The 25,844-nt window shown below is 39.5% G+C and overlaps 1 protein-coding gene across 2 annotated transcripts in view; it reads right to left on the reverse strand.

The window, feature by feature from the left end:
* Window positions 1–2,485: 2,485 nt before the first annotated feature.
* Window positions 2,486–25,844, reverse strand: part of EEFSEC (eukaryotic elongation factor, selenocysteine-tRNA specific) — a 129,411-nt gene continuing 106,052 nt past the window's right edge. For both annotated transcript variants that reach the window (XM_066195234.1, XM_066195233.1), the window contains exon 7: window positions 2,486–6,026. In XM_066195234.1, the coding sequence (XP_066051331.1) occupies window positions 5,842–6,026 (185 nt within the window). In that variant the 3' untranslated portion in view covers window positions 2,486–5,841. The remainder of the gene's footprint in view (window positions 6,027–25,844) is intronic.

The raw sequence follows: 25,844 nt of genomic DNA on the forward strand, positions 1-25,844 counted from the left end.
CATTTCTACTGTCCTCACAGACAGCATGACCACCACTCTGCAGAAAAAAAAAATCCCATATCCATTTAACAGAGGTGGGTACCAATGTAGATAATATTTCAGTAACTTAAGTGTCTAGAAGAGCTTCTGAAAGATCTTGATCTTTTCAGGTAACAAAACTATGTTCTCAGAGAGTGCAGAGTTCAAGTCAGCTTTGGTTGAAGTGAGGCTTAAGAAAGAAAACTAGACGATGGATCGCTTACTTTAGCAAAAACTAAGAAATTTAGGCAACGCCTCTGTGTGGGGTCTAAGTTTCAGCTTGTCCTTATGGAATGCTGTTTTGAGAATTAATTCACCATGAGGGCATGGATCACTCCTAACTGTCAGACTGAAGTTATAGGCACTAAAATATCAGTTTTCATAGAAAATAATATAAAAGAACTGGCTGCTACACATCTGAATGGGGGCCACGTACAGCCTAATAAAAGCAATTTCGTGGTCCAAAAAGGATGGAGTCTCTCTGATTGACATGAATGAGGCCCTTGAGAAATCTCAGAATGATCAACCAAAACACAAGAAGACTGCATGGCTTCCACTCAAAGGAGAAGAAATTGATCTAAACAGAACATGCTAGAGCTAATGAACAGCCTAGCTTTCTCAAAGGATCAAAAATAATCAGATCAGTTTTAGTGCCAAATGCCAGTGCAAGGGTGTTAGCAGGCACCTCATTCACTGCTGGGGTTGTCAGTTTAGTAGTACTTGATCCAGACCTCAAATTACCTTTTGGTTAAGAAATATGAACTAGAACAGGCAGGACTGGCAAGGACTCAAAAGTCAAAAAGACAGTCTTGTTTTTAAGAACGTGCCTTGTAAAGCAGTGCAGGGTTGAGATTTACCAAAGATCTTGCAGTATTTTCTGATTCTGTTCAATAAGATCCTTTCACAGCTGATTGTGAAATATGGAAAGAATTTGACAGATTCTCTCTCCTGTCCTTTACTAGAAAAAGTATACAAATGTATATTTTGTATAATGTATCAGAAATGTATAATGTATCAGAAATGTATGGCTTAGATGCCCCTAGGAGGACTCAACTTTGACAAGCAACAGTCACCTTGAGGGGGAGGTGGATGATCTGAGTCTTGCAGACTGACTACACCATATTGGAAAAGCACCGGTATCAGACACACAAATGAAAATAAAGAACTGTAACACTGAGAAATGGAAACCCAACAACTGGAACTTCAACTAGCACAGCATGCACAGCAGGAGATGTGAGAAAAACTCCATATTCTGGTGTTGGCAATGGGAAATAAGCAGAGCCACTGTACTCTTTTTTCTCATATACTGTCAACAGCGTAAACTGATGTTTTTAACCTGCTTTTGCACAAAACAGCAGGAGAATTTGGGGGGAATCCCAGAAGACTGCCAGTATCTTGCTTTAACTCAGCCTCCCCAAGCCCCTGGATTTCTTCTGGGTGCCCATCATCTAGAAAAACTGGCCTTACCACAGATTGCAGTCCTACAGTCCTTCCCCTTCTACCAGGCTTGGCAGGTTAGCTCCCAGTGCTAGGCTCTATCTTAAAATAATTCTATTTATATCCTCAACAAGTTTGTTTAAAATTCATGTGTTTGTAAATGAAGAGCTTTCCAGCTCACTGTGGATATTAAACTAAAAGGGAATCATGAAGGGGTTTTGAAACTGCTAATAAGGTAGCGTTCCTCTGCTGCCTTTCATCCTTCATTTCACAAGATCCCGGAGCACTTTGCAGATGTAAACACAGAGCTGCTCTCCCAGCAGAGGGGCAAACAGTGCTGGGGTGGACTGTGGCTTCACCACTCCAACTTCCCATGAGCTGTGATGGGCTCTCACTTTGCTTTACCACCCCGTGGCTGTACAGCTGCAGAGTCCAACAGGCAAGGAAAGTGCTACGGCCCAGAAAGAGATGCCTTGTACACATAAAGAACTCCCTTGGTGCAGATGGCTCACTTTTCCACAGTCAGTTACTTGCAATCAACTAATACAGCACTGAAGAGACAGAGCTGTTTTCAGCTGAGCCAGAAACATACACAGAAAGGACACTGGTGCCTCAGGCTTTGGTCAACAAATTGGAGTTGATGGCTCTGTCCCAGACATTAAATGCATTGCAGTTTTTAATAGAAGCTGTTCTTTAAGAGCTGGGTTGCAAGCCTGATGCAAACCCATCTGTCTCAGTTCCAGTGAAAACCTGCTTTTTAGGTGGGCAGACTCAGCTTTGATTTCAAGCAAAGGATGCCACCTACTGAATCCTTCCTACCATGAGCACAGCTTTGACCCTCCTGGCTCCAGACCTCTGGCATGATCACAAGCCAGACTGCAGTCCCAAAGTAAATTCCAAGGAAAAGTAGAAAACAGGTTTGCAAAAACAGAGCTTTTCTCCCAGCTACTCTCCCCACAACCTGAAGATGTATTACTCACCAAGCATCTGAACAGGCATAATAATTTCTAGTTTTGCAACACTGACAACCTTAACAATATTAAAAAAACTTACATTTTAATTCCATTTTGGATTCATTATAATACAGTCTGACAAAATATGCTAGTTCAGTACATTCTGCAACATTTAACCCACGTTCCCAGTTGCCGTTGTTAACTTCACGGCTTAATGACAGAGTCAGTAGATCACAATTTGACCCTGTTAATATTTTTTTAATGCCATTTTTACAAATTACAGCATAATGCACTGATTATGAGGATGAAAGGAAAGTCTCTGCGTCTGTCTGGAAACCAAATAAAAGAATGTTTGAACATCTGTTCATCCTACAAATATCTTTAAAAGCTTTGATTTTCCCATAATCATTTTGTTCCACCATTTCACCCTTTTTTGAATGTATATCCAACAGCCTCAGGACAGCAGCCAGAGATTTGCAGTAATAGCACATTATAATCAAAGTTCTGGGGCACACTTAGGTTCTCTCTTTGGAATTCTACATTGGGAGAAAGGAAAAACCAAACCCCAGTCTTTAACAGATCACTCCCCAGCTGTGTATCCTCCACAAACCCCTGGAACACGAGCAAAATGAGAGGATGAGGCTTTGTGACAGGGGCTTTCCACAGGATTCCAAGGCACAAGGACAGGGTAGCGTGGCAGGTGAAGGCACAGCCTGCTCCTGTGGGTCCATCAGAGCTACTCAGGGTCAAAGCCTCAACAGAGGCAGCTCCTCAGTGCACACAGGAGCTGGGATGAGCTGCAGGTCAAGAGCCTTTCCCACCTCACTGGGCTCCCAGCAACCATCATGGGAGCCCTGCCACGGATCCCCAGGGCAAGAGCAGAGCCAGAGCAAGCAGAAGCAATGAGCACAGAATGAAATGGGAGCACTGAGGAGGAGATCAGGTCGTGGACTGTGAAAATGGAAGAAAAATGCCAAGTTGGTATGCTAGTCTGGAAATTAAATGGAAGATTGCAAGATTTAAAAAATATGTTTAGAAGAGACTGGATGAGAAAGGGATATGGGTCCCACTCTGGAATTACTGCTGCTCACTCCCTTGAAGTACCCCAAGCAAATAAACCATTGGACTCCCTGCACTAGGAGTCCTTTCAGCCAAGCAGAGGGCTGCAAATCTAAGTGTTCAGGATTAATGAGTTTTCAAAGGGATCAGGTTCCATAACAATAGACTCACTGATCCTGTTAAGGGCAATCCATGGTGTGTGGGGGGGAAAACATTCATCAGATAGGCTTTTGTAAAATTACATATCCCCATTTACACTGACAACCTCCTCTCCAGAACTACTCAAAACTGTCTGAGAAATGAGAAAGACAAAACCCTGCAAGTGCAAGGATAACTCTGGAAACTTTCCTGATCACTCCCCTTTTCTTTCCAATACTCCAAATTAGCAACCCATTTAAAATTTGGCAAGGACACTAGAACTATACAGATACAAATATAAGTTCCTTAATAACTAGGAGTATTTAATTAGGTTTTTTTTATACCCATAATTCTTAGACTAACCTGAGATGACAGTAACACTGTTCCTTCAGTGTGATCTGTTTCTCTGTGTTCCATCACTGCAGTATCTTAGACAGAGGTAACAGTGCAGAGTACAAAACAGGATTTGATAACGGCTTAAAAGAAAGATAACATTATGAATATTCTTTCCAAAGACTGCTTTTGGGGGTGTTTGGGAAGAAGAGAGAAATGAGGAAGGAGAGGTGACAGGGGTGTGAAATACATTTTTTCCATTACAGAAGGATACATTTTCCAGCAAGGCTGGCAGCACAAGTTACGTTAAGCCAATAGCTGAAGTTGCCTGTCTAATTCCTCTGGGATCACACTGAAAGCATACCCCATAATCTTAAGGGATGTGCTAAAGCTTTGCTTGGACTCACTCAGCAGAAACTGTTTGGGATTACACAAAGCACTAATTCTGCTCTGATTTAAAGGGGGACCATCAGCCTAGTTTAGACACCAGGCTTGTTCTGTCTCACAACTGTCCAGCTGTAAATATCCTCTCCATAGCTGACAGCTTTGCCATTTGTAGCCACTTTGGCTACCTAGAAATTAAAAGGAAAAGACTGGAAAAAAATCAGGATCATGTTAACATGATGGACTCATGCCCATCAAGGGATATAATAATATGATTAATAAGAATGAATGTAGCAATTATTTACCTCCATGTGCAACTAATGCTCTTACATTATACATACAGTCACCATCTGTAGCTGACCTCAGCAAACAGGTCACAGGCTGCTATTCAGCATCAACAAGCAGGTACTCTTTTTGTTCAAAAGGCAGGAACTAACATTTGGCATGCTGCCAAGCCCGAGTCCAATTTCTGTTCCACACTGCAGCTTTCATACCTGTGGAATTGCTGTTAGTTTTCATGTTAAGGTGTCCTATACTTTGTATGCAACAAGGAAGGGATATTACCAGTGCTGTCCTTTTTATGAGCCTAGGACATGAAATTGAGAGAAAGAGCTAAAGTAGCCATGAAATCCCTATTAAAAACTAATGGTTTCTAAAGCATCTTGGAGACACTCATTTTACAAGGCTTATGCAGCAATCTTCTATCATTATTTTAATGAAAGAAAGCCCTTGGCTATTTCCAGAGGCAACTTTTTCTTTCACACACCAAAGGCATTTTAGTTACAAAAAAAAAAAAAAAAAAAAAAAAGAAAAAGAAAAAGAAAAAGACAACAGTTTGCAGAACAGGCAGGAAAATCAGAAAAGCTACGTAAAATGTCACTGAAGATCAATTCTGAACCTTTGGAACAGCAAACAGAACAATTAAGACTCTCAGCTACACAGATCATTATGTTTAATATGAAAAAAGTTTCTAGATATAAATCATATATATAAAAAAATGCATATCATCTCTCAGACAGCATCTTACATAGTTTCAACTGAAGGAATCTGAAACATCCATTTTAGGTTTCACTTATTAAATAGTGGGTCTTCTGTCTCCCACTCTGCTCAAGGAAGCAAGTCTAGAATAATCAGCTTCACTTTGTGGGTCACATGAAATTCACATATTGACTTGATTTAGATTAATACTGGTGGCAAACTTCTAAATCAAGAGAAACTTCAACACAATTATCCAAGAAAACAGTGCAATTAGAATGTACACCCCAGTGTGCTCATCTGGCAGGTGAGATTCTCCGAGATGCCATAAAGATGCACATCATAGAGATGACAAAATAATCAAATTTGAACAGAATAATATAAGATTGCAGAGATTTTGAAAGGGGGCACAGTCAGCATGAGCTTCCAGGCTCTGTTTGTGAGGAAGGAACAGGTCTAATGTGTTTGGACAAGAAACACATTCCACCTCAATGCTTTTCAGTGTCTGGACTTCGAGGTGTAATCAGAGGCCTCTCTTGCTTCCTCAGGATTGAATCATTTTCTTCTGTGTGTCAAAAACATATCTTTTAAAGATAAGAGAGATAGTAACAGGTAGGGCTGAATCATTCTTGCTGCTTTCATCCTCTTTGGTCATATCCCCCTTCCCTCCCTTAGATTTCTTCTTGGAGGAAGCAGTTAGCATCATCTTGGTATCTGGCTTCAGCCCATCTGTAAAAGAACGAGAACACACACATGACTAACACACTCAAAATCACATTTCAGAGAACTAGAAAAAATGAGCAGGCATGTTTTCATTTGAAATCAACCAAACTAAGTAAGAAAATATATCAGATACATTAAGGAAGTCACATTTCTGCATAAGACTCCTGCAATATGGTAATCTACATAGAAAATAAGAGAAATCTTTAAACATAAAGTTCACAACAGTCATTCTACAAATCCAGTGCAGTATCCTGAATCCTTCAGTGTCCATCTACAGCTTTTAAAGTATTAAACACAGGCAAGAATTTAAGCAAGCCAGACCAGCTTGTCTGGTCTAAGTCTTTTACTTGGCAGGCCTTTCCTATTACTTAAACACATACCCAAAGTTTCTTGTTATCACTAAGAATATTTATAAAAATATAAGTCATGAATAAAAAACAACTTAATAAAACTTCTATAAAATTATAGAAAGTCAAAAGACTAAGAAGATTCTTGAATTTCTTTAAGTCTATTTTCTGGATTTACCAGAAGCAGACTGGGGTTTTTTTGTAACTTGCACATTGTGAATTATACAGGTTTTGTGTTTGTTGGGTTTTTGTTTTGTTTTTATTTTGTTAAGACAAAGTATGTGTAGGGGTTTCAACTTGCACTGCTTATGGCTAGGGGCACTAGAAGTAAGTTGCAAGATATTTTGGGGATCTGTTTCTCCAGACATTTGTGCCAAACAAAAATATTCATTCTTGTCTTCCTAAACGGCCAGGGTTTATTACACCTTTATTTTTTCTTAAAACTCAACACACAGGCAACATTTTAGATAAGAAATGCAAGACAGCAAAGTGCAAAGAAATTCTATAAAACAAGAGAGATGCAGCTCCTAAAAGAGCACTCCTGAAGAAGCACTTGCACAAAGCAGAAGGCAACAAACTCCTTGGAAGCTTTTTCAGCGTCACCAGAATACGCTGCACTGTGGCTTTCAGGCACTGGGCCAAAATCAGTTCAGGTATTTTTAACCTGTGGTGTCACATAACCGTATCACAAACGCTCAATCAGCCTCTCTCTCTTAACACTGAAATTCGGATGCGGATTCTCATATCATGGCCTGACAAAAAGATTGAGATGCTTATGATTTACTGGAGACAGGAGGTCTATGGGCGGAGATGAACTGCTCCAGCTCAGACACACCCAGAGGCACTCACAGCTGATGGCAAGGGGACCCAGCCCCAGAGCCCACCTCCTCATCTTGCTGTGTCAGGAAGAGAATTGTTGCAGCAGCATTCCCACCGCACGGCCAAGGGAAGGGAGGAAATGAGGAAGTGTTGAAGCAAAACCAGGAAACTGCCCATTTGCCATTTCACAACCAGAGGCTGTAAACGATCCCTAAGGCCCTGCATTGGGGATACTTTGACAGAGAGAGAGGTCTTTTTTGGGGGGGGGAAAAATCAAAAGACAAAACAAAACAAAAAACCAAACCACCAAAACACAAAAAAACCCCAAAACAAAACAAACAAACACCAAAAAATCCCCAACCCAAAACAACCAGAAAAAACCACCGACCAACACCAAAAAAAAAAAAAAGAAAAAAAAAAAGGGAAAAAAGTGCAAAGGTCCAAAAGAGGAGAAAGGCAATATGTTTTGTATATAACTAAATTACAGCCCACACTAAGGCTGCAGGAGTCCAGCATCAAGCAGAATCAACTTCGTACAGTTCTGCAAGATCATGCATTTTGCAGTCATGGCAGCTGCTGTTTTCTCTTTCTAGATGGCAGGACACAAAAAAAGCAATGATTATTTCATTGTGAAAATAATTGAGACTGTTCTTCCTTGATGGCTGAGAAGTCTGATAATGACTATCTTTGCACATGTAAGGTTCAATTAATCGAACTAGGTAATATGGTGTGGCAGGACCACATATTTATTATATGATTTTATTACATTGTAGAGTCATGTTTGATGCAGCTGTTTTGATTTTTTAATTGGATGCTTTCATATAAATCCCATTAATATCATTACCCTTACAATCACTCCATCTTCACTACAAAAAATAATTTATCACTACATGAAAAGCAACTTATTTCCTATTAGGAAAGCTCTAAGAGCATTGCGGGTGCTGCTAGAAAAAAAATAGTAACAGTCAAAAAAGGGGAATACAAAACCAGCAAAGAAGTGACCTCATGCAGCCCCACTAGCTACCTTTGCAGAATTTACTTAATACTTAATGTTTTCTACTGTTTTGATCAAGCTAATTGTAACTATCCCTGCACAGGGTTTCCTCCGCTTTCCTGAGATGACCATTTATTTTCTGGACAAAGAAACATTTCATTTTGGTTTCCAGTTGGTTTCCCTTTCTGGGTCTTATCACTATTACAAATGCTGCTGTTACTGGCACAGCACCGTTTAAGAAAGATGTTTAACTAAATCCTTTCAGAAAGACACATTTTAATTAAAGCAAACAAATCCTAAAACACTTTTATTTATGTTAGCAGGCTTTGCGAGACTCTAATTTCCAAAAAATGCTAATTGGCGGAAAGGGGAGAGGAAGGGAGGAGATGTGGCATTAAAATTGCAGCCAAACTTTTCCCTTATGGGTATCTGAAGAACCCAGGCTGCCTCGGCAAGCCCTCGCCCACAGGGACACGGCAGCGCTTGCCCTCTCAGCCCACAGAGACCCTCAACTGCAGCAGCAAGGCAGGGAAGTCTCAGCCACGAGGGTAAAATAACCACTGTGGATAAACTGAGCTCCAAACCCACCAGTGGCGTCAGTTTGGATGGCCCAATACAACTGAAACCTGGCAGAGCATCTGTGGTGTTCAAAGAAAGCATCTCAAAATTTGAAAAATTTTGTTTTCAAGAAAGGAAGACATGCTGCATGTGGAACTCTGCTGGGGAAAACGCATTCAAAACTGAGCCGTTTCACCTCGTCCACCCTTTCACTAACTTACACATAGAGGAAGTAAAGGTATACCTCAACTGCAGCACTTAACACCTATTTGGGCTAAAGCAGGTATTCCAGGTAAAAAATTTACAGAAAAAATAGCAGAACATGGTCGTTCCTGCCGGTGAAGTGACAGGCTGACAGCCAAAGGCAGCTCAGGTATTATTAAACTCACATGGTATCTAAATTACCTAATCAGATCCCATGGCCCTCATTCTGCAAACAGATTAGGTGGCTGGCATCATAGCCCGACAAATGGCATTTGCTGTTTTTCTGCTCTGGTGCCAGCAGGTCTCAGGGCTGAGGAGGCTCTGAGACAGGGAGCAGCACAAAGGAGCAGGCAGAGAGAGACAGGCACAATCGGGGTTTCATCTACCTCCGTGGATTTCTCACATTACACACAATGCATACTTTACATTTCACAAAACCAAGGAAATGAAGGGAAATATATCTGTCACCGAAGAAGACATCAGAGCTTTAATAGCTGAAATGACGGATATTTTTAGATGGAGGTCTAGTTTAACTTACTTACATTAAGGGTCTAATCTCTGCTGAACAATAGCTGTGTTAGCTTGAACACATAGTGAGAAATCTGTTCCATTAATTAAGTGCTGCCTGTACTACTCGGATTCGTAGCAAACGTTAATAGATTTTTTTTTTCTTCCTCTGTTGGACAATTACTTTATTTTGGCAAGTTGCTAATGGATTAAATTGAAAAGGTCTGTGTATTAAAAAAAAAATACTTCAGCTTCAAAGTTCTAAAAAATGCCTTGCATACAACAATGGAAAACACCTATGTATTAATATTATTAACGGGCCATCCTCAAAGGCACATAAGATATGTGAAAGCTTAGCAAATTCATTCCTACCCATCAAAACCACGTCTGTAAGAAGAAGTGCCCTGACAAGGTCTTAGGCAAAACGTACTTTTAGCATCCACTAACTCAGGTTAGATATGAAAATCTAGTTGTAAAACAGTGTAATCTAATTAATTCTTTTCAACTACTGTTAATAATTAACAAATAAAAATACAGACTCTTTAATACCCTTTGTCTCAGAATGGCCTGAAGGATTTAGTCCAAACTGATCCATTTATAAATTATATTAATAAAAAAATGCATGTTCAAATTCAAATGAAAAGCAATACCACATCAGGAAAAAAATTTTCCAAGTCTAAAAACAATTTCTCATGAAAGGAAAACCACAGTATTTTATACAATTTCCACAAATAAAAAGCTAGCAGCTTAGTGATTTGCATTATCTTACACAGTTAAATGAACGGCAGCATCGAGTTTTACAGCTGCTCACACAAGAAATTTGCATAGAAGCACACAGACTTGAACCACTTCATATGGAAATTCCACACTAGAACTCTGGATCCCTTCTTGTTTATAGGTTGAAATCCAATTTTATCTATACACAATCAATTCAGCTCCCCTCCCTCCCACGGACACAAGTTTTGTGCTCAGGTTAAGCAAGACGCGGCAGAGCCAGGTGAGGAACACCCTCCCGCAGATCCTATGGTGGGCCCGGGACAGGCTCCACATCAGCCAGCCTGGAATACCAGCCTGGACACAAATCACAACACCCACACACAGCACCATCAGCAGGTTTACTTTCGCTTTGTTTTTACTACTGCTTCAGCTGGACGGAGGATGAAAGCTGACACAGTATCTGCTCTCTAATTTCTCCTGCTCACCCAACATCAGGGTGAAGGAGCACCTCTGTGCTTTTGCCCCATATAAATATTTATTTCATCTATTACCTGTAACCTTGGACTCTACTTTGCCTTTTACACTTTTAACTTCTCCACTACACATCCTCCTTCACTTAATACTGTCATTCCTTATCAACATCAGATTTGTTGACTTTTTTCCTTATTAGCCTTCTGCTTCCCTGCTCCTTCAAGAGGTCTCCAAGGGTGGTCTCCATTCTTTCTTTCTGAAGTCCAGCTCCTTCTCTCTTGACTCACAATTGCACTTGCTATTCAGTCCTTCAGGAGTTTTATATCTCTCTCCCCCTTTTCCAGCTTAATTTTTTAGATTTGCCATCTCTGTATTTCCATTTCCTATTTTCACAGGTCTCTTCAATATTTAGGAATAGTCCTGTCTCCTTCAAAGCTAATGAAACATTGTGTTTGAATGTAAGATTTTAAAGACTGAATGCCAGACGCACTTTAGATGAGAAGCAAGATAATACAGTATCTCCCTGTAGCCCAGCCAGAGACAGGAGCAATTTTTAATCAACTGATAAACCCATCATTGAAAACAGGTGTAATAATATAGGTGCAGGGCATGCTTTCCTGCACAGCCAGGGAGAATAATTTACTTTGCTGAACTTCAACAACTCCCTTCTCTTGTGCAAAAAAAAAAGCCTACTGTTGTAAAAAAAATCTACTGTTAGCTATGCTGGTGAACATGGAAGTATTTGCATGGATGATTAAACAGTTTTCTTACAGCATAAGAATTGTAATGGGGGAAAAAAATCACGTTAAAGGATTTCAATGCTCCCAATTAATGAGAACTTTGCTTTCAGACCAAAATTAAAAGTCCATCTACCCTGCACTGGTACTTGCCACTGTTTGCTGGAAAAGCACTGGCTCAGGATCCTCACCATGCCGTTAAGAAAAAGCACATTGAGACTATATCAGCAGGTACCCTAGGAATAGAAAATATTCCTTTCTGCATTATATATTAAGGAATTACTAGACTGTTCTTGACTTGCCGATACTATTGCCAAACCTCCCATTTCATTCAGGAATCTGTGAGCAGAGTTTCAGTGAGAAACTGAACTTGCTTCTCCCTTCTGTAAACAAAATATCCTATTCACTTCCTTCAAATGCTGCAGGTAGAAGACTCAGCTATATGCAACTTCTTGTTTCCTGTCAAGATTCAAGCGTTAAAAATTGACTGAACATCAGAGAACAAGTCAAGGCAGCATATTAAAGTTGGAAATAATTTTTATCTGAGGCAAACGTAACCTTTTAATATGACAGGCAGACATTTTTCTCTCCTCCCGAGGGAAGGAAAAAAAGAGCAAAACTTGAAAGAGGCAAAGTGTTGGGGATAATCCTCACTCACAATGGATTATTCGTAACAGCTGGTTTGCACAATTTCAGGATTTCCTTAAATTGAACTCTCAGAACCTGAACCCTAATTACACAGTTAGAGAGTGTGTGCATCAACTCTTGCTAACAGAGAGTACAAAAGCTGGTTGACCTGAAAATCAGAAATAATTAGAGGCCCAGATGGAGACATCCATGCCACAGTCTGATGCAGAGGGCTTCACCGGAGAGTGTACAAAACCCAGCCTCTCCCTCAGCTTACTCCAATGATGGACTACTGAAAGGAAAAAGAAACTTTTTGCCAGTACTGCAGGACTCAAAAATCCTGTATTTCAGCATAACATGATTAAAAACTATACACATTTATCCATCCTTAACAAACATCCATCCTTTAAAAAAAATACAGATACTTATGTCCAAAAAAGGGTACAAGGTTCAAACAGAGCAGTACTCCCATTTGTTTCACATTTTGATGAACTTTAAAATAAGAATAATAAATTTATCACTGGTTTCCAGCGAAGTTCATAGTGTTATAAGAACTGATTCTCAGAGTCCCACAATACACTAGAAAGCACACACTTGTTTTTCTACTAGTCCCAAAACATATCAGTTCTACAGAACTGTTTCTATGCACCCTAAAAACTTGAAAAACTCATGCAATATCCCTAAAGTAACACTCCAGAGTTTTGATTTAAAGAAAAGGCAGAAGCATTCCAAAATGAGAGAATCTGTTTGCCCAGCCTCTCCTGTTACAGTTATCTCTGCAGTCAGGCAGAAAGGACAAGAAAAACAAAATAAAACATCCTTCTGCTTCAACTCCTTACATCAGTTGGCAACTCTGCTTTTCTTCTCCTCTGCTAAAGATACCTCAAATCTTACCTTTTGACTTTACTAATGCAATTTCACACCTGCAATATCCCAGGAAAAACAAAACAAATAAAACAAAACCAAACAACAACACCACCAAAAAAACAAACAAAAAAACACCAAAAAACAAACAAAAAACCCCACAAAAAAGCCCCCAAAAACCTTAACCAAACAAACAACCAACAACAACACAAAAAACCAACAAAAACAAACAAACAAAACAACAAACAAACCCACAAAAAAAACCCACGAAAAAAACCCCCAAAACACCAACAAAACAAAAACCCAAACCAAAAAAACAAGATCTTTGTGAGCCGTCCAAGGACAAAAGCACTATGTTACTGTACCCATAAACACTGTAATACGGACCTCAAATGCAGCACACCGCTTCTAGTGGACTGGATGCTGGGTCATCTAGAGACTGCTGATCCTATCTAGCTTGGCATTACATCTGCCTATCATGAATATACTGTGCTTTAGAAAGAGCAAGAGTGAAACTGTGTCCTGAGCTAACTGGAGCCCAGGATCAGGCAGGAATTCTCTACCTGACATCAGGGTCAACACCTATAAAACTTTTCTAGGCAGAAGATTTAAGTTCTCTTACAGGAGCCAATCTACTCTGTTCCTAGATGTTCATCAGCGCGATAATAAAATATAATATGATTACTGAGACAATTTCAATGTAGTAGTTGACCAGAGATTCACTCAAGAAACAAGGGATACTCCTTCCCTTGCTACCATCAGGAGCTCAGGATTTGAGCTTCAATTACTTTCACAGACCAGGCAATGAATTTTACTTATGCAAATCCCTTCACAATTCTCCAGTAATTCTATTTTGAATTCACGCCACCTTTCCTACATTTCTTGTCAGCTCTCTCAAATATTCTGTTAGAGTTTCAAACTCCAAAGAAGAGTAATTTTTCTTTTCTGGGCAGTACAAGATCAGTTATTATCACCTTACCTGGCTTGTGAATAGTAATAGGGCTACAGCAAGGAGGGAGCAACCAGCCTCCAAGAAGACAAGAAAGGAGACTCCTTCCTTCCAAAGGTACTAAATCCTCAGCATGGTATTTGGGATCTACACAAAACATCCATAATTCATTGTTTGTTTGATGACAGAGACAAGAAAAAGAAAAAACCTTACAGCTAATTTGAGCAGAAGTCCATGTCCCAAACAAACACTGTTGTGACAGCCAGCCTGCATCCAGCAGTGCTATTCCTACAGTCTCAGCATGGCAGAGTGCTTGGAAATCCTTAAATAAAACATCTACCCATAAACTGGGGAACAGCTGCCCTGTACCACATCAGAGAGGGCTGCAGCTAAGTGGTGAGCAGGACTGAGTCTTGTGTATCAGTTTAAGTTTATACAGGCTTTTGGACTGAAAGACATTATAAGAAGTGGTACTACTGGAAATAACATGGATTTCTTTATGAGCTCCTACTTCACAGGGAAAGAGCCAATCTTCCTTGATGAGGAAGACAGAAGCTGTTTTAATTTAAGAAGCTGACTTGGGTGAAGTTCAGGCCAAAGCTGTGTTTGGAAAACTCTCCCATCAAGCTGGACACAACCCTTTCAAGCTCAGTGCCAATTCCACACAATGGCTTGAACTGAGCTCTCCGGCAGTCCTTAAAGGCACATTTTGTATCTTGGCTTTTGCTGCAAGCAATCAAGAAAGAATGCAAGAAAACAAAACTGTTTCCCAAGCACTGTTTGCTGGTGCCATAATTAATATAATCAAACAATTCCACAAATTGCTTCCAATTGTGGGCGTCACTTTCATGTGCAGAGCCAGACTTTCAAAGAAGGGCCCTTCTTGTCCTACATCCTTACACTGGTAACCCTTGCTTCACACAATAGTAAACAAGACCTCACTAAATAGTAGAGGGTAATTGGTACTGTAATAGGTCCCCAAGGCACCATGGACACAATTTGAAATGCCATCTAATTTTTCTTTTTAATTAAAAAAGCAGTTACTATATTTAAGCAACAACACAAAGAAGTTCAGAGGGGACAGATCAGAGTTTCCCACAGCTCTCTGGGAGTTTTTTCAAGGTCAGGAAGAGTTTTATAGGCTCAATTGGTACACATTTTTTTCTTTAATTAGTCTGCCATACCTTCTACATGAAGTCAGTGTCTTGATTTTCAGTCTGATATTTTTCATATTGCTAAATGGAGCACAGACTCCAGCACCACACCATAGCTGCTGGCTGCTGAGTGGGTATCAGTGGTGCACTTCTCTGTGCTTGCCTTGCCTACCCCTTCCCTCTCCTCTTCATCCTAAGCCTGTCATCCACACTGTGGAGACCCAACATAACTCAGTGCATTGAATATGCCATTCATTCAGCTTTCCATTTCTCAATTTCCAGCAAGGTGATCAGGATATATTATCTGATTTCCCAAACTTACATAATATGATCACATTTTTAACCTTGTTTTTCAAAAATAAAATGCAACTATTAAACACCATGTACAAACGGACCACTGTTATCTGAAGCCACACAGCAGGACAGATTTCTGAACTTTACAAGTCCCCATCATGTATCACACCACTGCTCTGCAACCACCTCATTACTTAAGTAAATCTACACAAGCCCACACACACTTTAGAAGGACATTTGTAGTTCTCACAGTGGGTTTTCCAAAACACACCTTAATCCAACATACCCTTCAGCCCTAAATGACAACATGGAGATGAAGTGACATAAAGTCTTCATTTCTTGGCCAGCTGGCCATCCTTCAGCAGAAATCAGTTGAAAGTACCAAACCTGACACCATTTTACAGGCCAACAGAGCTGCTGTTGCACAGCGCACCACAACCAGTCGTTGGCCAAGTCTTCCTGGAGCAACTTCCCCAAGAGTGGAGGACTTTCTACCTTGCACTCTTGGAATACAACTATGAATTGTATGCTCTATAAAACTTTACCAACCTTAATAGAGGTTATAGGGAGACTCCAGTGCACCATGCACTAGGTCCAGGCTACACAAATTAAGTGTACACACAATACAATGGATCAACTGTCAGAGCTAAAAGACAACCACTGTGATCATATTTCTGGCCTTAAATCCAACACTGTTCCACTAGCCTAGAGGAAATTTTCAAATTAATTTCTCCATGGGCTTTCAGTAGAGTAACAAGGTTACAATTATGCCAGCTAATGTATCATACCAACAATTATTAAAACTCTATTTTCATCTGATGGCCATTCAGGGTCCACAAAGCCATTGAGATCATGTGTAAGTGCTGTACTCGCTCTCCCAGTACACTTGCAGGGAGAGGCACCACTCACGCTGGTGCTGTGATTTCAGTCCACACATTCTTCATGTTCCCTGAAGCAAAAACTGAATGCATGGAAAATGCCCAATGCATAACTGGAGCAACTATGAAAAATTAATGGAACTAATAAGGAATCAAATTATTAATACATACAAATGCAATGTTGGAAGCTTGGGATTATGGGCAGGCTCTTCTTACAATTCAACAGTAGAAAAATTACAGGCAGGTCATCGTGAAATACCGAAGACCATTCAAAACACTCAAAGTCAGAACGGTCTCTTGAAAACACAATTACTATTGCTGGATCTCCTAAGTTCTCTCTCTCCTGGCAGAGTACTAAGAAACATCCGGATATAAACAGAGTAGAATTTGGGAGAGTCAATAATAACTGTTGTACAGGACAGATTCTCACAAGTTTTATTGTGCAGGTAGTCCTTGCTGATTAAATTCTCAGATCAGAGAGGAACAATACCACAAACATGTCCCCTGAGAGTATAGTTAGGTATGCAAAAATAGATCAAGGAACCACTAAGCACAGGAGCTTTCATAATTTTAAAAACCATAGAGTATCTCTCTGGCACTAAATTTCTACCCAGTGAGGGAGTCTACCAGACAAAAGCCACTCAGCAGTGGGCCAGAAGGCACTTTTGATTGTGTTTTTGTCAGCACTCCAGTACCTATTAAACAGTAACTAAACAAAACCAACAATGCTCACGTTGTGTGCACCAAGGTGAGCAGAAACAACTAAAAACAGGTTTTGCATTCAACACAAGGGACTAAAATTTCATCATCCTAGTGAAAAGGGAAGAACAACAAAACCTGCCCCAGTGCCCAATATTGCCTACAGCAGCCTCTCAGAAATGCACACAATGCAGAAGTTCAGGTTAGCAGACCTGACACAGAATCAAAGGCAATTCATTACAAAGCAGCTCCAAATCAAAGTGCTCAACCCACAGGCCTGTCTGTAATCCTCCCACCTTGCCTGCAACTCTTGATGTGGAGGAGGCACCACAGTAGCCAGTTAAGCTGGACCAACTCCTCTGACATATCCCAGGTATCTGCTGCTCAGCACTGGTCTAGAGTTTAAGTTTGGTGATATTCATCTTCCCCCAGGCTGCCTTTATAAGCAATCCTGAACAATGGGACTTGTGAATAAAGAACTAAAACATTTAAATATTTTTTTTAAAACTTCTAGGCAAGGGCCTTTAAGGCGATTAGAAGGGGAGGAGGATTGGATAGCAGCTTTTGCTTTTTCATGTTATGTATATTGTGTGTAAACAAATATGCAATTTGCTTTAAAAAGATAAGGTGATTAAATTTTTGTCGGGCTTGTACTCTGTTGTCACCACAACAAAGAGAATTAGGAGGAGGAAAGAAAGGCCTTTTTATTTGAATTATGCTCTTACCAGAGGTTCTCTGCAGCACAGCTGTAAAGCCACTCAATGTTCTCCAAACAGGCCCTTTGATTGCATTTTATTCAACTTGTTTGCATTTGGAGCAATCGAAAGGAAAAGAACGCTCAACATTTTGATGTCTTAATGTTCCTTAATACCTTCTTTAATTTACATTAAGCTTCTTAACTAGGGTGATGAATTCTTCAAAAACAATAAAGACCTAGTGCAGAAATCTTTCACACACCATGAAAATTGAAATTATAATGTATTCATGGCTTTTTTTTATTATAAAAAACATTATTTAGAAGAAAGATTTAAAGCATAAGAAAAAAAATCCCAAAGTTGTATGAAAATTACTTGATCCAGAGAAATAGAGGAAAGTTCAAACTAATTATTACAAGGGAAATAAAATGTTGTAGAAGGTGGAGGAGAATAAATAGCATGAGAATTTTAGGTTACTATGAAGTTTTCAGTCTTTTAATAAACTATAAATTTCTTTTCTATGGCTTTCTACCAAAAAAACCCCCCGAAACCAAAAAAAATCACAAAAAAACCCACAAAAAAAGACAAAATCCAAAACAACAACAACAAAACCCCCCAAAACCACAAAACAAACAAACACCCAAAAACCAACCCCCCCTAAAAAAAACCACTAAAAATTTTTATAGTTTTGTTTTACCAAGACAAAATCAAATGCTTGCCAGTTCTTTCTCCTTTACTATTCATATACTTCTTCTCTAAGATGACTCTTCAGAGTTCCACAGTGTGTTCCCCTCCCAGTGTCTTTCACAGTCTGCCAAGACCAACAGCCAGCACTGAAACTGGCGACAATCATAAAAGGGTACTCAAACACCCTCAGATGCAGCAGCTCCATGAGGCACACACGCGCTCCTGGGTGAGGTTCCCAGAGTCAAACCCCATCCACAGCTGGACCTCTCAGTCAAACAGGAGGGAACGCTGCATGATAAAAGCAAGGGTCACTCAAAAAGTAGAGACCACTTGAGGGACAAGACTGGACAGGTTTGCTGTCACAGGCGCTGTGTTTTCCAGTTATAGTGGATGCTTAAACACTAATTACCTGGCTCATGTATCAAAACTCATTCTCAACAATTCCAATGTTCTTTAAGAAATCCTTTCTGCAGAAAATGAACTCAGCTTTCAGTGAAAGCCCATTATGGACTTCTACATACAAATTATCTACACACATACAAATGTATGCTTTGTATGCTTTACATACAAAGCAGCCTTAGCAAGGGAACATCCAAAAGGGTGTACATTGTCTTTGCTTTTCAATTTGGCTACTATTTTACCTTTCTTTTTACTTGAAAATTGTACATTCTAATTCAACTGCTTTAAGTTTTCAGCAGTATATATGCATCTGCACATGTATAGCCACAAACCCCTCACTTTGCTCCCCCTTGTCCTCTGCAGAAGAAGTCCAGAGAAAAAAACACAAGCCGTGGCTGGTACTTCTCTGAACACCAACACAGTGCCCAGAGGTGTGCTACAGTGACTGGGTATCTGGGTACTACAGCAGCAGAAAAATGAGCTTCCTAAGTGGATACTGAACTACATAAAATCCTCAAAATATTCTTGAAATAACAGATGGATAATTGAAAGAAAACAGACATTTTGATCTGGAACAATTGTCATTTCCTTCAGTGGATGTAAGTGACATCCATAGACTGCTCACAAACATTCCTAGAGTCATGTTTTTAGGCAAATTCCAGGAAAGCAGAGTTTAAAACCTCACAATAAAGCCTGCCACACTTACAAAATGTTTGTGGAAAAGCTCACTTAGCTGTACCAGCAATCAACTGGCCACAACAATTAAAACAAATAAAAAATTCACATGCTGCATTTACCACAGAATAAAACAGTGCTGATACTAATCTAACACTGTTGGTACCCTGGTTGAAATGACACCTTCCGCCCTGGAACAAGTCACACCACACCAGCACAGAGCAGCAAAACCCGAGTTCAAGAGTAAATATGGATCAACAGATCAAAACTGAAAAACCTGAGTACCAAGAAATTGCAGACTGCAACTAAAGCAGCACGAAACAGCTTTACCAGAAACCACATTGGTGCTTTTTGCTATGGTGGAATGTTTTCCTCACAGCTGTCCTGCAAAGCAGTCACTGCTTTTGCAGGAAACAAGAGAAAGAGACGATACAACACTAATATAAACAGTTATTCAAGCACAATAATTATTGCGTAACAGGTAACCGCAGCTGTATCCCAACTATTCAAACTTTCATCTCCATTTTTAAGGGAGTAAGTACAAAATCTACATATCCCAAACAGTATTTATGTATGTAACCAGTTAAGTCTTAACTGCTGTATCTATAAAAGCTTGTGCCTTTAAGCACAAATGATTCATGAATTTTAATTTGTTTTAAATGTTGAAAAATTCCATCCAAGTAAATTGAGTCAACAAGCCAAATGATGAAGACATGTATCTGGCTTTTATTTAAAAAATAAGAAACTCAAGTCTATAAATTTCTTAGTCACCCACAAATCCTCTAGCAGTAAAAAATACTTTCCAATAACTAAGTTTCCTGCATTTCTTTTAATTAAGACACTATGCTTTTCACATGCTGGTTGAACACTACTGAGCCTTAACTTGATTCCCTTTGTATTATTCAACTACAGTATTTCTAAATGTTCTTATACAAATAAATTAGCCAATGATTATCAGGGAGGGGGGCGGGGGGAAGATTGCTGACTGGGACTCTTTAAGCTGTTTCAATATCGTTAATTTAAAAAATGCAAAGTCATCAGTCCACTCTACAAATAAAAATGCTTAAAATTGATATAAGCATTATTCTAAAGGTAATAATTTATTTATATTTCCTTCCTAAGTATCAAGACTTAGTTCAATCTTTTCATGCTTTTTCTCAGTAAATACAAAGACCAGAAATAAAACTTTGAATATAAAAGTTAATGTTTTCTAATAATTACTTTATAGTACTCAGGCTCCAAATAAACAGCACTGCCAACTAAATTGAACATAAGCAGTGATATGTTTATAAAGGGACAGGCACAGTAAGTCAGACTTTATATGAGATAGCACAAGCTGCAGTGATACAGTGACACAGACCTAGCACATTAATAACTTCATACCTCTATCCATGCCACAGCAATACTTCCATTTTTCTAGGCAAGCACCCAAGGGCTGGGTTTCCTTCCTCATTACACTCTTCCTGGGGCACAGACTGTTCTAAAACCCAGTCAAATAAAATATCAGAAAACAGGTACAGCCTCTGTCCAAGTAAGCAGATCATATTTAGGCTGAAGGAGATTAGCTTTCCTGAACCATCACCCCAAAAGACTCTCTTCATCTTTCTGAAATTTCCAGGTGCTGATCACACTGTTTAGAAGTAAGATGTCGGCAATTCACAGGGCTCTGATGCAGAAATTATTAACAATTAAATTATTAACACCTGATACAGGTGTCTGGCTGGAACAGAACAAATTACAGCAAGGTAACGGACAAGGTTCCCCCTACCTATGCAAAGCTGTTTGCATGTCCGGGTCCAAATTCAGCTGTAAAAGGGAAAAGGTTCACAACTTATATTGCAAGGTGTTATAACAGCCATCCCAGCTCTGTGGAGCGACAACCTGGAGCAGCAAGAGCCACGGCACATTCCCAACACACCAACTCACTCTGACTTGCACTGCAAAAAATTCTAACCATCACAAATAAATATGGTATTTCTAGGGAGTGCAATAAAAGGCAGCATTGAAGCAGAGGAAAATTAAATTACAGAAGATGTAATATGACCAGCCAAAACACACAAACAAGAATAATTCAGCCCCATTACCAAAACCAGAAAGGCAGCATCTTGTGCGATGACTATTGATTTCATTAACTTCAGGTTCTAATACAGTCCATTTCAGGAGCAGAGGCTGTCAGATCTGAAGAGTTATTTTTCTTGACAAATAATTGTTAAACGTTTGCTATGTATTAACATATCAATGTTTATGATATCTTAAATTACTCAAAGACAACACAGGAACATATTTAGCCTATCATTATAAATAACTTGTAGAGTGACCCAACAAAAGCATGGATTATCTTCTGCCCACTGAGTTCTAGAATACTGAATTTTTCAAAGGGGGTAATTTAAGAAATATTCATATTCAAATTACATTTTCTCTGGTAGCACCTCTACATCTTCCTTATAGCTCCCATTGTGACACTGTTCCAGTCAACTCTGCACTTTATAGCATCTGAAAAGTCATCCAGTAAAAAGAAACTCTGTCCCTTCCCATACCCATTTGTGTTCTCTGTTTAGGGCCCTGATGTCTCCAGTTATTGCTCAGAGCAGAGTTGATCAACTGCAGGGTTCTACAATGGCAACCAAGAAGCCATTTACAATTAACAAGTAACAGCTGTTACTGATTTTGCAGCAGAATTATGGCAAATCTGTAGTTGAAACCCGTCCTCCTTATGAGAAGGGGGAAAACAACAAGAACAAGCAAAAAAACAAAACAAAACAAAACAAACAAACAAACAAAAAAAAAAACCACAAGAAAAGGGAAGGACTAGGAAAGTGTCATGAATAAAGGGCACAGCCCTGGCTAATAACAGCTTTGCTTGTGCAAAGCTAGGAATATAGAGACTATTATACCATGTTAAGTCAAGCCCAAGGTCCTATCTTATCTAGGTTCCTTCCTTAAAGACAGGCAAGCAAAGGGGGACGTCTGCAGCACACCACAATACTGAGCCTTGTTCTCCTGAAGCTCTCCGTGCCCTGCAGACTGAGGCAGAGTGCAGGGCTACCTCAGGGACTGCACAAGGGAACGGTCCAGCTGGGAATCACATCTCCAGGCAGGTTAATGTGCCAGCACGAGCACCAGCTCTGGCTTTATTAGCCTACTGCAGCTTTCAGGGATCAAAATGGAAGCAACAGCATTCCCTCATCCTGCAGGCCAATGAGGGAATTCATCAAAGTGTTCATAAAAGTGTTTTACATGCAGTTCATCAAGGCTATGGATGTACAGGAAGTTTACATTAGTACTTATGCTGCTAAAATTCAAGCTCTAGTAAAAACTCTAAGGAGAAAGAAAAATCTGAGTGTTTACAAAACCTACCAGACCCACTCCCTTCCAAATAGGTTTAAAACAATAAGTCTTAAAAAGATTCTTCCAAGGACAGGTATCCCTGAATCCTTGGAAGAAATATGGGATACTGTGAGGAAGACACAAGCCTCTCTCTGTGGAAGGTAACCAGGTACTTTGCCCAAGAGTCAAGGCAGGTGGTTAGAATGTGGCAGCCTCTTCAACTCCCTCCCTCTGAAACAAAAGCAGCCTCTATGTCTTGAATGCTCATATTTCAGACAACCTGTGTGGTACCCAAGGCTGCTCAAGATGCAAGAGAAATTACCAGTCTGCAGACAGAAATGAATTGGTCTTATTTCCTGTAGTAGGTAAAAAGAAGCTAACCAAGGTCATTTTAGCAGAAGTCAAAAGACGCATAAAACAATTATTTTTAGCACTTTGTTTGATGTTCGCATGCATCAGCTTTGACCCAACAACTTCTTATTAAAAAAGGCAGCAGGAATAAAACATACATTCCAGGTAAGACCTGCTCAACCTGCAACTCCAAAATATACTTCTAGTGAACTTCATCAGAACAACAACAAAAAAAATTAATAAAACAGCCTTAACATTAGAAGAGCCTCTCAGTCAGCTGACTTCAAACGAAGGTTAGTTTGTGCTCTGCAATCTGAAATTATAATGGACAGGCCACTTTATTCCCAGCTTTTATTCAGTCCTATTTTACTACTTCAAACATATACTACCTAAATTTGTATACTCTTTAACAGTAGTTAATCTTCAATTAAAATACCTAGAGCAGAAACTAAGATAACTGGTTTAAAAGGTAAAAGCTTATTGACAAAAAATGTATTCTTCATATTGCCTTTTTTTAAAAAAATTCAGCATATTAAAAATGTCATTTTTATGACTTGGAAAAAAATCTTCAGGAATAATGAAGGCTAACAAAAGACTGAAGAGCAGTAATTTAAAAAGCTCCATATGTAGCATCCTGATTACTGTATCAGTCCCATTTCCATAACGAAGGGAGAAGTCACCAAACTGCTGCCTGTCCTTTCTGATGACAAGGAAAGGGCAAAGAGGACAGCATGTTTCCAAGGCATCATCCTTCAGGCTCTAAGGGAAGAACAAGAAGTCTCCTGCAGTACAAGATGTGGGAGTCAGTGTCCAGCGCTTTTCTGGAATACGGTAACCCCAGCTTTGGTGGTCCCTGCACATGTAGTTAATTTGGAAGCAGCTGGGTTCAAAAGTTTATCCTCCCTTTTTGACCTGCAAAGGTTTAGTGTGTGGGTGTGCACGAGTGTGTACATCATACCACACAAGCTGATGATGTGCAGCCACAATACACACGGTATGTGAGTGTTTATGTGTCAAGGTTTGCACACATAACAAGCTGCATCTTCCTAAATACCAAAACATCATCCAGTATACACTGGAGTGATGTGCACTGGATGCAGCATTCAGCCATCCCAAGCCAAACATAGCCAGTCTGCATTTCAAAAAGCTTCTGAATTTTTTAAGCATAATTTCAAAAGGACAAACTACTGAAAAAAAAATTAATTGCAATATTACCTACTTAGATAAATAGATTGAGAACATGCTCCAGATAAAGTCCGCTGACCAGTTTTGCAAGCCTGACTAGATCTACATACTAACAGGCCCACCATAGGTACACCCAAGTAATGGATTTAACAGACCAGGACTTCTCCTCCTACTTACAGTGCTTTTCATCACAGACACTGCAGGATAAAAGTGTAAATGAAGCTGGGGGTTCAGTAAGATGGGCACGAAGATTAGAAAGCATGAGGAGGCTGGGAATCACTGAACACAGTAAGCTCATGAGTAACAGTGACAAAAGTAGAGTCACAGACCAGTGGAATATTCACAATTTGGAAGAATGAATGTATTCTCCAGCCAACATCTGACTATCTTCTTGAACTGCTCAAAAGCACTCTCCAATTGCAGGCAGAAATCTCTGATCTTGGCACAAAGGGTATATTTTTCAATCATGTCATTTTGGAGTTCAGAGACAGAAGCAGGTCAGCTGAGCTTCAGTAACTGCGAAATGCTCCTCAGCACATCATATTCGTTACAGAACATCTTCACTGGGATTTAAAGAGAGATCTGAGGTTATGAATTTATAGCACATTTGTGATGAGGTTTGACCACTCAGACAGTAACTATCACTGAGATAACACACAGTAACTCATTAATCCATGGAAATAACACTGTAGTTGAGTGCAGCAGTTTTCTCAGCACTTGTGTTATTTTGAAATCTTGAATCAATTGTTTACAGAAGCTCTTCACTTGTGTTCACAGCAATAAGTGCTCTACATACCAGTGAATCTTTAATACTTCCTAAATTGCAGCATGTATGAAATAGTGGTTTCTTTTATTTAAGCGATAAAAACTAGCACATAATGGATAAATAGCTCATGATGAGTGTAAGACACAAATTTTTAAACAGAACAAGCACTTCGTATTTGTTGATGAACTTGTAACTTTCAGTCAGAATTACATAACAATAACCCTATTACAAACCAGTTCCAAACACAACAAGGGGAAAACACTCTGTATGCCACAAAAATCAAGTAAAGTATGTAGGCATAATAGCATAGGAGGAAAACAAAAGTTATTCAAGAGAAGAGCCCATACATCAGCAACAAACTGGGAATTAAAACTCAAGATGGAGCCCCAGGGGGAACACTTACTACAAAGACACTACAGAGAGCAAGTCTACCAAGATGAGACTATATGACCAAGGCCAAAAAATGCAAATCTCTCTTCAAAACTTCAAGGGACAAAATGAAAAGTTAATGCTCAGAGCTATTGTGCATTTCAAACTTTCTTGTGACCTAAAAAAACCACAACAAAACAAACAAAAAAATCTATCCAGCTTTACAGGGGAAACTTCCAGTTTTCAAAACAATGGATGCTTTAGCATCAGATGTGACGCCTAACACATGAAAAACAAAGGTTAAAGGTCTCCAAGAAAACAAAAACTATATTTTCATTGTTATACAGTAATCCTAACATCTAGTCAAAGAAAACACTTCCTATTTGTGTTTCAACACAGTAGTACTCAACTACCAAAAAAATCCCCAAACAAAGGAAATAAATTATAACAGTTCCAATATATTCCATTAAAGCAGATAAATAACACTCCCGGAGCAATAAAAGAGAGAAAAAGAGGCTTCCAGTGCCATGCAAGGCTTTGGGCTGACAGGT

This window comes from Chamaea fasciata, unplaced genomic scaffold (genome assembly GCF_029207755.1).
Source record: "Chamaea fasciata isolate MVZ Bird 193981 ecotype frontalis unplaced genomic scaffold, bChaFas1.0.hap1 SCAF_13, whole genome shotgun sequence".
In the NCBI taxonomy this organism is placed as follows: Eukaryota; Metazoa; Chordata; class Aves; order Passeriformes; family Sylviidae; genus Chamaea; species Chamaea fasciata.